At 39.6% G+C, this 16,890-nt stretch overlaps 1 protein-coding gene across 3 annotated transcripts in view; it reads right to left on the bottom strand.

Annotated features, from left to right (window-relative positions):
• Positions 1-16,890, bottom strand: part of LOC124159462 (probable 3',5'-cyclic phosphodiesterase pde-5) — a 388,578-nt gene that overhangs the window by 210,506 nt on the left and 161,182 nt on the right. Inside the window, exon 1 of one of the 3 annotated variants that reach the window (XM_046535283.1) lies at positions 14,786-15,314. The exons of 1 other annotated variant lie outside the window; for it this stretch is intronic. In XM_046535283.1, the coding sequence (XP_046391239.1) occupies positions 14,786-14,939 (154 nt within the window). In that variant the 5' untranslated portion in view covers positions 14,940-15,314. Of the gene's footprint in view, positions 1-14,785; positions 15,315-16,890 lie in introns of those variants that run through there. One more of the 3 variants, XM_046535285.1, reaches the window with a different exon arrangement.

Raw genomic sequence — 16,890 nt, 5'->3', positions numbered from 1 at the left:
GGAACCACGATGTAGCGAAATAAAATTCTCTTTTTACGAACCAAATCAAATATTTTTTGACACCAAGCATGGCTTACATCAGTATCAACGATAATATCATAGCTTGATATTAATTTTACATAGATTTTTAATTATATAAGTATCGAAATCATGGTCGGTGTCAATGAATATTCAGCAATGTACTCACTGAATGATTTTAATTTCCTACGCTAAAGGAAATATTGATTCCTTGTCTCTGTGCATAAACTCTTTACGAATAGATAAAGAATTACTGTATCCTAATTGAATCGCATTAAACTTTGTCGTTAAAATAGGGAATTTGTAATAAAACTCCATCCTATGTGCACAAACTGAAATTTTGATGAACTTAAATTCCCGCACTATGAATTTTAAAAATGGAAGCGGTCGGCCATTGCTTCCGAGCTATAAAGAGGTCCATGAAAAATGTCATTGCAGGAATAGACCTTGAAAAATATAAATATTATTACAAAAACAGCACGCCGTTTCATCAAATCGCATTCCATTTCGATGCCTCGTAGTGCTCCGATTGAAAACAAAAACAATTTTTGACACAAATGGATCATTCAGCGCTAAATTCAAATAAAATAGTCACCGAGAAAAGTGCAGTGGATCATCATTCCATCATTCATGGAATAGATGGGTGATTGGAAAGCGAATCAATTTACATTCATGAAATCGGATAATCAAAGACAAATGACATGATTACACCAGCGGAGAGAGGACGACGCATGAATACAATCGCGGAATATCCAGTGTTGAATTTTAAGAGGATTCATTGAACGCTCCATTGATTTCGACTAAGAACCGAATTTGCGCGGTTTCATGCTGCCAGGAGCCTTTCTAAGGCTTCGCATATTGACTGTAAAAATTGAAAAAAGTCACCCATCAAGTTGTTTTGGTGTGCGCAAACAGAATAAAATCGCCCATAAATATAATATCCCGGCCTCGGTGGCGGTGGAGTAAAGTTGGAGCCTACCACACAGGAGTTCTCGGGTTCGAGTCCCGCCTGTATAGGTTCCCTTAATTCAGGCCATGTATGTTCGTACACGTTTAAATGTTAGGATGAGAGCTCCAATTTAAAAGGGCAAAGTTGTGTTTTTGGTAGAAAAGGAATAAATAAATAAAAACCGTCCATAATTTCTTTCAAAAAATGAGGCGTAAGGAGGGCACTCATGTTTTTTTCCGTCTCTCTTTGAAAATAGGATGGGACGTTCCGTTTTTAAGGACTCGACTCGTTCTTTTTATTTTATAGAAGGACTACTCCACGGGGAAAAATAAAATGGCATATTGCTCTAATCTCGCGTTGCACTCTTCGTTTATTTTTTTTCTCGCCTGCCTCGCCTCGTTATCTCTCTGTATGCGGGACGAAAGACGGCATATGCGCCCACTGCATATCGCACGTCCGTGATTGGTGACGTATGCACCTGTGCGTGCCCTCATTCGCGGAGAGTGCTTTCACGGTTCACGAGCCTAATAAGAGAGCGAAGGGTAAGGAAAATTGTAGATAGCCATTCATCATCATCTTCAACAATGTTCTTCGACACGGTACCTCACAATAAACTTTTATACAAATTACAGTCATGCGGATTAAACGAAACAGTGGTAAATTGGATACGCGACTATCTGAATGATCGTAAACACAAAGAAGTTCTTGACGGAGTTAGCTCTGATGTTCCACAAGGAAGCGTAATCGGCCCCCTTTTGTGCATTATATACATTAATGACCTGTGCTCACGAATCAGCAGTAAAATACGTTTACTTGCTGATGACGCTGCCATCCTTCGCGATATCACTCTGACTGTGAAATTATATCACCGGATTTAAACAACGTTTATTTGTGGAGTCAAGAGTGGGGACTCGAAAATAATTTGGGAAATTGCATGTCGGTGCATTTTTTGCAGAGTTCGTCCAATTTTAACCATATTTACCACTTAATAACCTCCACTTAATTTTACCATGTAAGCTAATCTTTTAAGACGCACTATCCAATTAAAAAGTAATGCAACGAATCGAGCGGTGCCACTTTCGCCGCAGTAATTTAATGGAGCTTCCCTATCTTCTGTAAAGCCGGAAAGAGGTAGATTTGAGCAAAATTCCCATCTTACGTAAGTAAAATACTATATCGTTAATGGTAAGAAAATACGCTTCAACGGAGAAGGCCAATTAGCAAGAGAAAGCTAATTGAGGTTCTGGATAAGTCAATCGTTTCAGGTGTTGAACCGAATAGTGGAAATTCGACGTGTTGAAATGAAAGGTAGTTACACTTTACCGCAATAATTGTATGCATACGACGCGTTTTGGCTACAGGAGCTATCATCTGGTGCAATAGTTTTATTTTTCCTTAAACTATGAATTTAAAGATCTACCGAACTGATTGGCGTCCTGCTGGAACAAAATAAATGCGCACAATATGGTCATATCTTGGCCCTAATGGGCTCTCACAAATTACAGTCTTGCGTGCAATTCGTTATCAGATAAATCTTTCTTCCTTGGATTATCCGCTTCCACGGACCTATTATTATTCTGGTAACATTAATAAACATAGCAATTACCAGCAAAAACCGCAGAACCATGATTCATCAATCCCCGAGGTTCCTTTCACTGATCACAGCAACTCCACAATTGTGACGGAATATGTATGACCAGTGCACTACGTATGACGGGCAATATTACTTCGCCGGCCATCTTGGGCGTTTAATCAATCTCTCCATTACGATCTTTAAACCCTAACTTTTCTATTTCTTTTGCTCAACATATCAATGAAATATGACTCTATGGAAATAATTTCCCTCGGTTTCTCCAATTTATTGTCTAATGTACTACACATTTGCCACTGACTCCTTCCTGACATTTTCTCTATTTTCTTTCTTTTTTGCAGTAGTATTATGTATGCCACACGTTTTTGTAGTCAAAAAGGGTTATGAAGTCACGAATGGTCGAATGGTGTTTGATAATGTTGCGTTTTGAAATAGTCAGCACCACATAATTAAAAATGCATGCTAATTAGCTTCAATTTTGGATATTATAATTAAGACAATAAAATTAAAGTAGCTTTTCACTCTTTTAAGTACAAAAACATACCAGTTTCAACGTGAATACCAATCTCATTACGAGGAAGTTTATGTACTTAAAACCCTATGTTTGTTTGCTCTACGTCACTTTACTACCACACCGATTCAGTTCAAAAAAAGACATAATTTCAAAGTGCATTAATCTATATTGGTTAAAAATTTTATTCTAGAAGGTAGAAGGCCCTTGCTCTAGATTGTGCGGCTTCCTTTCAAAACGGATGTCGAAATTCAAGAAAACTACGATAAGTTCTTGTTCAATCGTTACACTATGGAATGACCTCTTATGGTGGAGGAATAGACGGTAAACCCATCTAAACACTGGGATATACATGTTCAAAAAGCAAGGAATAATCATTTTCAATGGTGATTAAAACGAGAAATTATTACTCCAACAAGATATTCCTACTCAGCGGTAATTTGATGATATTATTCACATAAAACATATGGCCCACATTCAAAGGACCCATATATAACAATAATACGAGTAAAATGTGTATCTTAATCCTTCCGCTTTTGTATTAATATTTACGATGATGGAAAAGCTCACAACTTTTGTGGCTGTCCGCACTTCACTCGAAAGTAGGTACATCGACCTAGATTTCAAAACATAACCGTCGTTGCCAAAGTGGTTAATGACAGTGATCCGTTGAAACCTAGCTGTGAAACCTAGCTAGACTTACCGTACTGACCTAGGTACTGTAGATCTGTACCCCAGTGCAGACCAATTTCAATATTTTTCTGTTATTTCTAAACAATCATCCTTTGAAGTGAGGAATAGGTGTTTGGTATCATTTTAAGGAATGAATTTTGCTCATTTTATTTATTTATTTATACGTTCGATTTAGAGGTTCATATCACTTTGTGAAAAAATGGCAAACTACGATTTTTCAAAAGACGGATGGCGTATCATTACCCCATAGCACGTAAACTTTTAAAGCGAGGACAATCACAAAAGTTTGCGTGTTATTTTATCATCATGATTCTATCAATTCCAACAAATAAACTGGAGTCTGTTAAAAACAGAAGGTAGACGAACAAACAGACATGTAAATTCAAGCCAATTACTTTGAGATGGCCGCAACAGTAGCACGCGATTGTCACTCGCACTGGTGCTTATTCACTAGCTGTATCACCTGCATTTTGTTCGCTTCGGAATTTTATCTTTGGCGCCAGAGTTTAGAAAGAGGGTAAAAAGGAGTTTAAAACGCAATGCGGGCACCCAGTCATCATCACCCACATGCCCCGCGTAAATCACAATAGAGTTCAGTAAGCGCGCCAATGTTTTATAACGGGTTCTCCGAACACATCACACACGCCAAGGCCTATCTCTTCCTGCCCGGAGGGAAACATTCGACGCTCAAAAGAGCGAAGCGGAGCTGTGACACGATATACTACGCGGCAAGCGGAGGAATGACAACCGTGCGTTCCATAATAAGCGGAGTAGAATGGGAAGACAAAGGGGAGGGGGGGGAGGGTGGTTGGTTCCTATGACTACAAGGAATCGCACGCCTCCGTAACTTTAACGGCTCTCTCAAAAGAGAGCGCAGGAGAGAGAGAGAATGGCGCTCGAGACTAAGGTTTCAAAGGACCGCATAAATGCGATGAATCATTCAAGGTTTATCCGCTGGCGGCGCCCTCACAAGAGAAGAACAATCTAATTTGCATGAGAGCACCGCACGGAATCACACAAGTCATTCATACGATGTTCTCCCGGATTGCTTTGAAAGGGGATACTCCACGTTTTCTCCTCTTCGCGGTCGAGTCAAGCAGGCGGGCTACTTGAGGGCTGGTTGCTTCACTACCACATTCAGTCGCGACAAGTGGAACCCTGCTTGTGCACTAGATGGTTAGCAGCGGTTCAAGCGGCAATCGAGTGTAATTACTATATTAAGCCTTGATTTAATGTGTTAATTGATGAATAATATTCTACAGGAATCGGTATTTGATTAGAAAACGTCAAAAACAATACTTTTAAGCTAATACTTGACGCTGAGTATCCACTTTCAAACGAATTCGGCTGGGTGCTGATCGATTCGTCAAACACTGTTACTGGCGTTCAGAAAGTGTTGCACAGATTTTTAACTAATTAGGCTGGAAGCCGCTAGAGACCACGAATCTGATTTTTTGTGAATATATTTAGGTAAGCACTGATCTAGTATCCACATTCAGGTAAGTTTAAATAAAATTCTTACCCCCTAAGGCTGGGAGCTGCGACTCTTAGCCTCACGCAAATCAACAAGCAGAATTCCTCCAGCAATTTCTTCTATTCCCCGTATTAGTTCCAAAGAGCGCAATCATCCTTGAGAGCGGAAATGACCTTGGCTATTTCTCACCTCACCAAATAACTAGCCAACCACGCGCGAAAAAAAATAAAATAAAACCAGGAATTCCAAGGAAAAATGCGACGCTCTTTAGCGACGAATAACGCTTCACTTGAAAGAGGAACGCTTTTTTTTACAAAACAAACAAAGATTTTCGTGAAGAGATAAGGGAAAGCGAGGTGGCCTGGTGGTTAGAGCGATGGATTGCTGTTCGAAAAGTCCTGAAATCAAATACGACTTCTCGAAACAAAAACTCTCAAGGTGTGAGGCAGCCCGGGGCTAGGGGCCAGGGAAATATCTGGCCCCTACCACGAATGCGTGAAACTCACACGTTTGCGACTTACTCTAGGATAAGCTATATACATGCATCTTCTGGTTGATCTAGTATTTCAGTAGCTCAGAATACATTTAAGCCGTTATCGAAGATTTCCTGCGTCAGCCACCTTGATTTCACCATATTCATGCCTAGTCCTCCGTCGGTGTATATTTTCCGTCGCTTCTTTAATTAAGTACCAAGTTCGCGGCCAAGGGCAGTTAGAGCTTGAGTCAAGGAGGAGAGAGAGCTGTCATTATAAAATAAATTACGATATTCATGGTGAAATAGTTAGTCTTGATAATGACGGTGTAAACGTTGAAACTAGTAGACTGCAAAAATATAAGGTTGTGGAATAGTACTGTGTTTTTATTTCACCATGAATATCTCATCGTTCCACCAAGTAACGCCTAAATCTGTTGATTTTATTTATAAATTACGATAATAGATACGACGTTCCGGTGAACGCAAAAGAGAGCAACATCCAATGCTGTGGTCAAAGTGGGCGTGGTCTAACCTTATTAAGCACTCCTACATCCGTAACCATTAAATTCCAATGTCCCCACCCACCCTTACTCTTTCGGGGAATTTTAAATGTCTCAGTGCGTAGGTGACTCGGATATCTACTGTTTGGCATACGCCGAATTGGTTAGCTTAAATATTAAGTAAACTTGAGTAAGCGGTGAAATCGAAAGCCTTTCGACATTGCGGGGTTATGCTGTGCATGCTCACTATCAGTTTTCACGTCAGGGAGCATTTTCACCGCGTGTCCAGTGAAGGCAACATTTTGAGGAGCATTTTGAGAAAGTGGATCTCGCCGCGATAGAAAAAGCCAAATAAACCAGGGTTAAGATAATTTCCTAAGACCTGAGAAGGGCATCATCTAGACAGCACGAGGCACCACTAACGGCAGCTAGTAGTTGATATCTCAGGGTAAACATATACAAGGGTGATTAAGAGCGCGGCACAGTACCAAAAGACAGGGCCAATTTTAGAACCAAGCTGCTATATTCAAATTGGAAATATATGAGATATGAAATACTTATATGTAGATTTTATCAAAATCCTTATTCCTTAGTGAGTATTAAAGTTAATGTAACAAAATTTGAAATCAAAATTAAAAACATTAATGAAAGCGGTATTGTTGGAATAAGACAACCAGATCCAACAAATAAGATCCAAAGCACAGAGCATCCCCATAGGTAACGTTACTTCAAAGCAGTTCCTATACCAGTAATTCTCATTAGTTTTCCAAAGTTTTTTACTCTTCTCAATTTGCAATCCCTGGAGCCGAAAATTCTTTTCGTTAGCATTAAATCTGAAGGTAACTATTTCGAGGGAAATAGAAATCATTCATAAAAAAATAAGCGAGCATTGATTTGATGGGCTGAGTCGTGATAACTTCAGATTGACACCCGCTATTGGCAGATTCATTCATTGGCTTCCGAACGGTGGATGATCACGACACGCCTCTTAAGAAGGTTGGGTCACAATGATGACGCCACCGCAAGTAGGCACAAGAAGAAAATTACGAGGCAGGTCTCGAGAACGCGGTATAAATCTTCATGCGTTGCTCTTGACTTTCTCGTTGGTGACCGAGAACATTAAAATGGATTACGTGTCAGCACGCTATATAACTCTGTTGGTCGAGATAATTCAAGCGTGTTCTTTTGAAATAGCCTTCGACTCCCGATCTAATTAATGTATTTAATTTTACAACCCTCTCGACATCGGAAGAAGTAGGTTTAAATAATTAGCGTTTCGATTACAGACACTTCCCTGATAGTAATGGGAAGGGATTGGTTCTTTATTGACCTATTTTTCTGCGCCATAAACGTGTCCACGGGATAAATTTATGAGGGGCATCTCCTGTGATGACTTTGGCTTGACCTTATTAAAAAATATCATTAGTTTTACGAGCGATTTTGTAATCAGTGACTACCGCGACATTGCTGAGAGTAAAAAAATTCAGAGACACGCCTTTACTGTCATGGAAGTTCTAATTAAGTATTGATGCAGCAGAGGAAAACCTCAGAAGTAACTTAACTCGATTCAATTTTATCTAAAAACAAGTCATATTTGCTTTCAAATCTATTTTAATTTGTATTCAAATTTTTTTTTCAAATGCCAAAACTTTTTGCATAAATTTTAATATCAGTCGAAGAGACAATTATTGGTGCATCCAATTAGCCTATAACCATGGATACCAAGGATTATTGATCACGTTAAAAGTAAAGCTACTGCATAAAAATGAATAACAAAATATGTCTTTTGTCGTTTCTGCGCATTTATTATCCCTAAAATAAAGGATTGTTGGGGCATAATCTGACTCTTTTAAAGCAAATAAAAATTAAATGCACTTTTATCGTTTGACATCAAAGGATAAAGTTGAATTTGAAAAAAAAAATCGTAAAATAACTCAAAATATTTACCTTCGTATCATTTTCAAAGCAAATGTCAAAGGAGAAAAAATTAGACAGAGCGACCCATGGAATTTTCATTAACATTCCTTCCCCAGTGATACAAAATAGTTTTTTTATAACAATATCTATGGGTAACAAATTTGCGCATCAGTTTTAAATAATAAACTTTCAGGGATAGAGAATACAATATAAATTGACCCCTTAGCTTTTATCTTTATAAATTATCTAAAATATTTCAATGATAAAATAACTACCTTTGCAATAAAAAACGTTGAAGTGACGAACACGGAAAACGCCTTAAAAATAAACAAATTGCGATACCGTAGGATAAAAATTCAAAATATAAATCTACAATTTCCTTCCTTTAGATAATATTGACATTTTCTGCTTTCTGTAAATGTAGGATTAAAATCTTGAATTCGAAGGTGTAATATGCATAGAAAATGCCAATTTTACAGCATTCGATTCAAGAGGTAAAAGCATATAATTATCATGAAAATTAATCAGAATCACAGGGAATTTTTGAAGTAATGTAGTGGAAATGAGCGGATGGAACTTTATCGTATGTACCTAATTGTTACAATATTATACTCTGTATCTGATGGTCATTATATTTTTCATTTGAATTAAATTTATATCATAAAAATTAGTATGACCTTCCAACAGTTACATTTTCGGGCTGTCCCAGATAAATTATCACATTGTGGATGGGCAGATACTTCTCCTTCATTAAGGTGCCACATAGGTACGCGGAAAATTAATATTTTCACTAAAGGGTATTATATTTATCATAAACTCAAATTTTAATCCACTTATTTGATGAAATCACTACACCATTAATTGTATTGCATAAATGAGCATATGAATATGCCAACACGGCACATACAAATAAAAAAATTAATATCAATCAATATTCTATTTTAATTAAGTACTTCACCAAAATTTTAAGCAGAGCGCCAAAATGCTTATCACTATGTATGAAAATAACAAAAGAAAAAATATCAAACTCTATAATGATATACGAAACACGAAAATCCCTGTTAAATATATAACGTGATGATATTAAAAATGAATAATATTAACGAATAAAAATTAGTACGTTTCTTCTAAGTTACAATGATGTAAGATAAATCAAGAAAAAAAGTCTTGGAAATTTGGTCATAAAAAGACGCATTAAAACAAGGGTGGGCCATTGTTTCCTTGAAAACAATAACCAGAGACATCTCAACCGCATGAAAAAAATGACACCTTTATATCACAAGTACCGGGTAATTCATACCTTACATTTTTAAACGTAATGATGACTTTTACTTCGCAGGCAAAACACATCATGTCAATTTCAAGATAAAAGAATTCGAAGAAATAAAACATGAAAGGTTTTTGAAAATCTCCCTGTAAAATATTTACAGAAAAAATACACGAACTTGATTACAGATAGCATTAAGTTTTTGAGAAATAACGGAAAATAATGGTATTAAATCAATTCAACAATATTACCAATGAAGTTACCTATTGTGAAGACATTTCGTGGAATAATGTATATCGAATGATAAACAAAGATATCCTATTTCCCATCAATTATATTAAAAAAAAAAACTTGCTGCACGTTCTATCAATGATACACAATCACCATCAGGTACTACATTACCAAGAGTAAAAAATAGCGAATTCTTGACCCGAAGAACCGCTTGAGGCACAAAAATACCGTAAATTCATCCTCTTTCGAGCACTCAAAAACTTTTGTCCTCAACGAAGCGTCGCGGCTGAAAGAAAAAAATGAACAAATCGCGATAAGGTGATTATGGCAACGAGAAAACCATGACGCCACTTCCACCAAACTTCCTCTTTCAAACTGTCGTGCGCGCGACCCGAAAACCTTGGCGGGACGTGACACATGCCAACCTGTGGGCTTCCGCAATAGCTCACCTTCCGAACGAAGGAAAGCTCCGCAGTCAACCATTCCCAGTCAACGCCGCGATGGATCTCTCATTGAAAATGTCGAGAGCGACTCCCTTCCGAAAAAAATCAGCGCATGTGTACGGATTCACGTCCTGAAATGTCCGCCTAGGAGAAAAACGGGAAAGGAATGGAATGGACAAAGTAGGAATACACTAAGGTCATTAAAATCAATGCCACGGTTAAATTGTTAGCGAACGTTTTCTCGAGATAAACTCATATTTTGAACGAACTCTACCCCGTCATAATACCTGCAAGGTCATCCTCTCTCATTTAATTCATGTAAAACCAACCATAGCAAAACCAACTTGATCTAACATTTGATGTATCAGTCCCAAGGACTACCAAAAAAATGCCCAATTAATGACATTGCGGTAAAGAGCAAGAAAAACTATGTTGTACATTCAAGACTTTTTATTGATATGAACGTTAGTATTGTATCAAATGCAGAATAAAAGACTTAAGTTAATACAAGTTGAGTTATTTATTTTCGAGAGACAAAGTAGGAATAGACTAAGGTCATATAAATCAATGCCAGGATTAATTTGTTTGCAGAGGTTTTCTCTAGATAAAACCTAATTTTGAACGAACGCTATCCCGTCAAGATTACACCGCCATCTTCTTGCATACAATTCATGTATAGCAAAAACAACTTAAACTAGCAATCTGCTTCCATTTTATACATCAGTCCCACTTCCCGAGGAATTCCCAAAAACTAAAAGCATAAGTAAATCGCAAGGAAAACTATGGTATCGCATTCAAAATGCTCGATGGATAAATGACATATTGTATGAAATATAAAATAAAATACATAAGTTCAATATACAAGGGTGTTTGTTATCAAGGGCAATAACTAACCTTTTACAACAAAAAAATACAACAATGAGTTCAAGCTTCACAGAACTGAGGACAGGTAAGACGGAATAGGAAGTAGAACATGTTAACTAGTTAGGGTTAGAGCTTGAGAATGCTGTATAAATCGTTCTTTTCCCTCGCTTACTTATTATAATCTTTGATTGAAGAATGAACCCGTTAATAGAGAGAATGAGGTACACTATGATAAATGAATACGCACGTACTCCTAGCCGTACGTATCTATTAAAAGTTATTACTTGCATGTACATCCTTCAGCCATCCTGTGAATATGAATGCAGTTTTTACATAGTGGCTCTAGTTCATTATAGTGTGTCATACAGCACATGTCACAATGCATGCCTTTTAAATCGCAATCGCTGGGAACCAAGGTAATAAAAGTTATCTCACCACATAACACATCAATTAGCGTCTTGTTCACTCGCTCGCGATTCGCGGAAAAACACAATAATAAAAACCCTTCACGTGAGGTAAACAACGACGAGCAGAGAACAACGCAATCAATCACTTAAATCGATGGCTAGCCTAATTAAACGAGGAAAAATTTAAACAGTCATCGCGAGGGGCAGAGCTTCGAGGATCCAAAATAAATGCAAGGGATTGGCTACAGCCCAAGAACGGGAAACCTTGGATGGAACCAGATACAGGAATGAAAACACTGAATCAGCAGACCAGAGTAAAAAAAAAAAGATGTAAAAAAACTACTAATAATAAAAGTCGTTCTTTTTCGAGAGGTGTAAAGCATGCGTGCGTAACTAGCTACTCACACAAAAGAACGCGGCGAAGAAAAGTAAACACGTTAGTGGAATGGGTAGCGAGGGAGGGGGGAGTGGAATAAGGTTTTTAAAGGGACGCTTGAAGCAGAGCGGCAAAATGTACAGAGAGGTGCACGGACGGTTTTAAGGTTACATGCACACCAGTGGCGGATTGGTTGCGTGCATTGCCGCTGGGGCGATTTTCGTTTTTGTGGTTTATTTTAAGCAAGAGGAACAATATAAACATTTCCTTACATGAAAAGTTTTCAAATATTTTTATCATACAGCTTGCGTAACTTCCATGTACTTTTCTACACCTCGAAAATGGAAATCTACCTTTCGGCCATTTAAAAAAATCAAAGAATGGGTAAAATTTAATTCAAAAAAATCTATTAATAATGCGAATATGTTTTTCTATAGTTAAAAAAATACAATGAAATGTACCAACTGAATATTTTGCCCGTGAATGACCGTTTCGCGGTTTCATAGAATTTCGCGTGTTGTTCTTCACTCTTTAGACCATAGACGCTAAACGTTTACGTGCAAACAATGTTTAATGATTCATTATAGTATTCAATTACATAATGAGTGATTCGATATACGACACGACCCTATTGAGCTTCGGCTGAATTTCATACAAATTCTTTAAGTTCAGGGTTCTGCACTCCGTTACTTCCACAATTTATTTATAAAGTCCAACCGGCTTTTACGCCATTATCAAGCACATAAATACCCAATTATTAAACACATATTTCCCTAATTTGGGATATTTATGTACTTAATATCGCGATTTTTATTACTTCTTACTTCTGTAATGACGTGGGATATATGTACTTGAAGGAAGATGAGTTTATGGTATCCAGGCAGTGAGTCGGGTCTATAATTCACTTCTTTTGATGGATAAACTTTTTGTACTTATAAGCAATGAAATACACTTCGTTACTTCCACAATTTATTTAAAAAGTACAACATGTTCCGGCTGTTACGTCATCACTACCCCTTTTCGGCATTTGCAGCAACTATTTGCACACAAATAAAGGATTAAAAACAAAACTCGGCGAAGTAATTTCCACAATTTTACTTCAGCATCGCCGCTAGACAAGTTTGCAAATCTAACGTCAATGTCAATAACATTTTAATCTTAAAGCTATGGTTCGGTCGGTATTAGGTTGTAAATAGTAGCCGTGACCAGACGAAAAATATCTACGAAAGTTCATTTCGAGAGAGAAACATTTCAGGGGTGATTCTACTAGAGTGGGAACAGTCAAGAATTTCCCAAACATTTCAGAGGGGGAGGCTGAATTTCAATGCATTCACCCCGATAGCTACGGTCCTCTGGGAAACGTGTACATTAGGTAGGTACAAAGAGAATCTCATCGAATTTCTTACTCCCACAGCATGAGGCCTCGAGCTTTACACCAAAGAATAAACACTACTACGTTTAGTTTGAAATAAAACCCATTCCCTGTAGACTCATCCTGCCTCAACCTTTGACCCCTCTTCATTCCGCCAACTTGATCGCGACCAGTTCCGGGAACCACCCCTGCGGGAGCGCAAAGTGCATTTAGTTATTAGGGGCGTGTGGGTGCTGTAAAGGAGAAACTTCCCCAAACGCGGATTCCAAATAGGGCTACTACCAATTCGACACATGGTGTTTCGACCAACGCAGTGTGACGATTTTACCAGTACCACAAAAGAGAATTCTCCACTTGGCTCCTAAATATTAATCCTCCGTTAAAATGGGTTCGTAAAAGCCACCACTGACAGGTCACCGATCTGATTTCACAAAGAAATGAGTCATATTTAAGACCGTTGATCGAAATGTATCTTTCTGACTACCAATGTATTCTATTTGCAGCATAACTTTTCAATGCCATTCCTCTTCATTGCCATCACCGAATTACTAATTCTGAGACTCTACACTCTTCGCCGTCGGTGGGGATATTATTGAAAACCAATAAAATGCGCTCAAAAAGGCAACACAAATCAAGCTCCTACTGGATGGACTAAGACCTCCTCTACATAGTCCCTAAGATGATTCAATTTCACGTTTTTTCGGCCCTTCGTAAAACAACTTCATAAAAATGATCAGGTAACGAATAAGCATCGCAACTAATGCCGACCGCACATTCGTGCTACTCGGTAGCAGAGGTGGAAAGTACCCGCTGTTCGTACATTTAACACAACTCTCCTGTATAGGCATCGGCGATGATTTCACTGGGGAGTGTGTTTGCCCGTTGGGTAGAGGGCGTGACCACCGACCGGGTAGTACCGGGCTCAAATCCCAGGCGAAGTCTTCGTACATTCCCAGCATAAATCTTCTATATACGAGGTGGGAATGAAACCAGTACACCAACACACTGAATGGCTGGTATTCTATTACCTGCGACTTAGACAGGGCAGATTTTAACCCTCAGCTTTAAAAACCCATCAACAGGTTGAATCACAAAGTGAGCGATGTGTCCGTATCAAGATAATTTATAGGTTTTGACCATAGTTGGCACTGCTAAAGTGAAATTGTGGAACACGCTACACCTCGCTTATTTTCTAATATCGCGGGTCCAATAAGTAAATTAAGTTGAGCTACCAATTGGCTAATGTGAATATGTCTGAATACGGAAAATCTAAAATCTAATGAAAGTTAAAAGTAAAAATATATCCGAAACCAGTCTCTCGATTGTCTTGGGCAAATCATCACGGGCAAGAACTGTTTTCAATCCTCTGAAGGCTCTTCCAACAGTGTTCTCTTACCATCAGACCTTAGCGTAGCTTAAGACAATCCTACCAGCGGTTTCGGGGAAATGTTTCCTCTTAAATTTAATCTGAATTTGGATTCACGGTTTCCGGATGTGTCAACTAAGGAAAGCCTCAAAATTTGCATTCGAAGAAGCGTCACTGTACAAGCACAGACAGAGAGGAAAAGGACAGGATTACGAAGGAAGAAGCAGAGGAAAGAGGAGCGTATTGGCTCGGCTTCAGAAGCATTCAGGGAGGGAGGAAAGCGGGGGTTGTGTTGTTTATTCTTTCCGCATGCCACGGCCACCATACGCACCGCAGCGGCACCTAGGGCAGCTGATCGAAGGCGTTTGCGCGGGAAGCGAACCTCTTGCCATCCGGCGAAATCTCATGCACCACTTACTCCCCATCCAGTGTCCTCGCCAGAATCTCGTCAGTGTGGTAAGCCTGTCGCCGATGGCGCTCCACATGGCCCGCCGAAGGTCGGAGGGGGTGGCGGTGTGGGGGGGGGGGGGAGGAGCGGCCGTAGAGGGGGCGGGGCCGCCTTGAAACGGGGGAAGAAGTGAAGGAAGAACGCGGATGCGAAGTCACCCGGACGTTGAAGATCCTCGGAAAGGAGAAAATAACAAAAAAAACTTTCTCTCTCCGAAAACGATTTCGAGTCCAAACTTTTCACGTCTTCTCTCCAGTCTTCTCAGCCGTGCGGACAACAGTCTACTCGACACGTACACAAAACAAAAACACACGATACGTGGCAGGAGCAAAACTGTCGGAAAGGCGGCGGCGTTGTTGCCCTCGTGTTATCCAGCCATCTCGGTGCGCGACGTTCAGACCGACGCCTTCGACGGCCGAGAGGCGACTGGCCCGATCTAAACACGCGCTCCCCCACACCCCTTCCTCCTCCCCCAACCTCCGTCCACCACCCCGCGGCGGCGGCGCGACGTTTTACCTCCCCTCTTCCCCCCCTTCCCCCTCCGCCCCCTCACACCGCCGCACTCGCTAGTTCCTCCCCTCCGTCGCCCGCACGGGAAACACCGCACCCCGCACTTCATCCACGCCTCTCGCTAGGAAAAGGTACCACGCGAAGAAACGGAGCCAAAATAGTCAACGGGCTAGTTCATCAACTTTTAGTTATGATCGACTTGATCAGTGGTGCAGCGAGGGGGGTTTTGGAGGATAATAACCCCCCCTCCAGGGCTCAGAGAAATTTTAAAATTAATCCATTTCACTTAATTGGATTGCTTTTACGAATACAATAGGGCAAGGATTAATAAAATATCCCTCAGAAAGGACGTAAAACTTTTTTGAGGCATTTATCTTAAAATTTCGCAATTTATTAGTCTCGCGCCTACCGCTTATCCTGGTAAGATAAAACAGAGTTTCCATTCCATACCCCCACACACCCTGGAATTAGTTGCACCTAAACACCCCCAGCCTTAATTCCTAGCTACGCCCCTGGACTTGATGACCCGGTGAGCTCCGCATAACTTTCATATAAGTACATACAAATAGTACACATTGGAATGTTATCATGAACTATTATGGTACAATAACCTGTAAGTGGGCATGAAATTGTCCTGCACAATATGCGTTGAGCAATATGAAGCCGTTTGAAGACGACTGGTGTATAAAAGTTTCTCGGGTTTTCCACCGGTTGATGTTTTCCATGTCTTCCGACGTTTCGAGCAGCGACTTGCTGATCATCCTCAGGGGATCTTCCGAATGCCGTTCTTCGAACTTTGGCCAGTATTCGAAACGTCGGGAGACATGGAAAACATCAACAGGTGGAAAACCCGAGAAACTTTTCTGCTCCTGATACGCCGGGTAAACCCAAGATTATACACCTCGTATATTTTTGTATATTGGCCAAGACTTATTTTATCATTTTTTTATTTAGAATCATTTTCCATCCCAGAAACTAACGAGCGTAAAGGTCCGCAGGGATGATGACTTACAAAAAATATTGGGGGGCCCGAACCGGGGATCTTGCCCAGGGAAATTTTATAAGTAGTGAGTTTTTTGAGGATTTTAGAATAGTCATATGATCAGCATTAGAACCCTTATAACTCGAATCTCGATATCTGGACACACCGAGGAAAATCGACAAGCCTGACACATTTTTTTCCTAACACTCAAAACGAATTTTTGATGGGACTCGGACCACCTCTGGCCCCATGGAGTCGGCGCCACTGAAGGTGCGTTTACACTTTGTAACATGTTGCATAAACAATTTAAATATAACATGTTTTACGAAAAAGTTACAAATCCGTGTAACAAGTTACACGTAACATTGAGTTATAAACCTAAAATTCGTGTTATATAACAAGTTTTTGGGTTCCAGTACGAAGTGGGAATATGTGTAACATGTTACAGAAAAGAGGTGAGGAGCGTGGTGGGGATAGCCAGTTGACGGGTGGGCTA

Source organism: Ischnura elegans, chromosome 5, assembly GCF_921293095.1.
Source record: "Ischnura elegans chromosome 5, ioIscEleg1.1, whole genome shotgun sequence".
Lineage (NCBI taxonomy): Eukaryota > Metazoa > Arthropoda > Insecta > Odonata > Coenagrionidae > Ischnura > Ischnura elegans.
The sequence above is the reverse complement of the archived record's forward strand: the minus strand, read 5'-3'. Positions and strand labels throughout refer to the sequence as shown.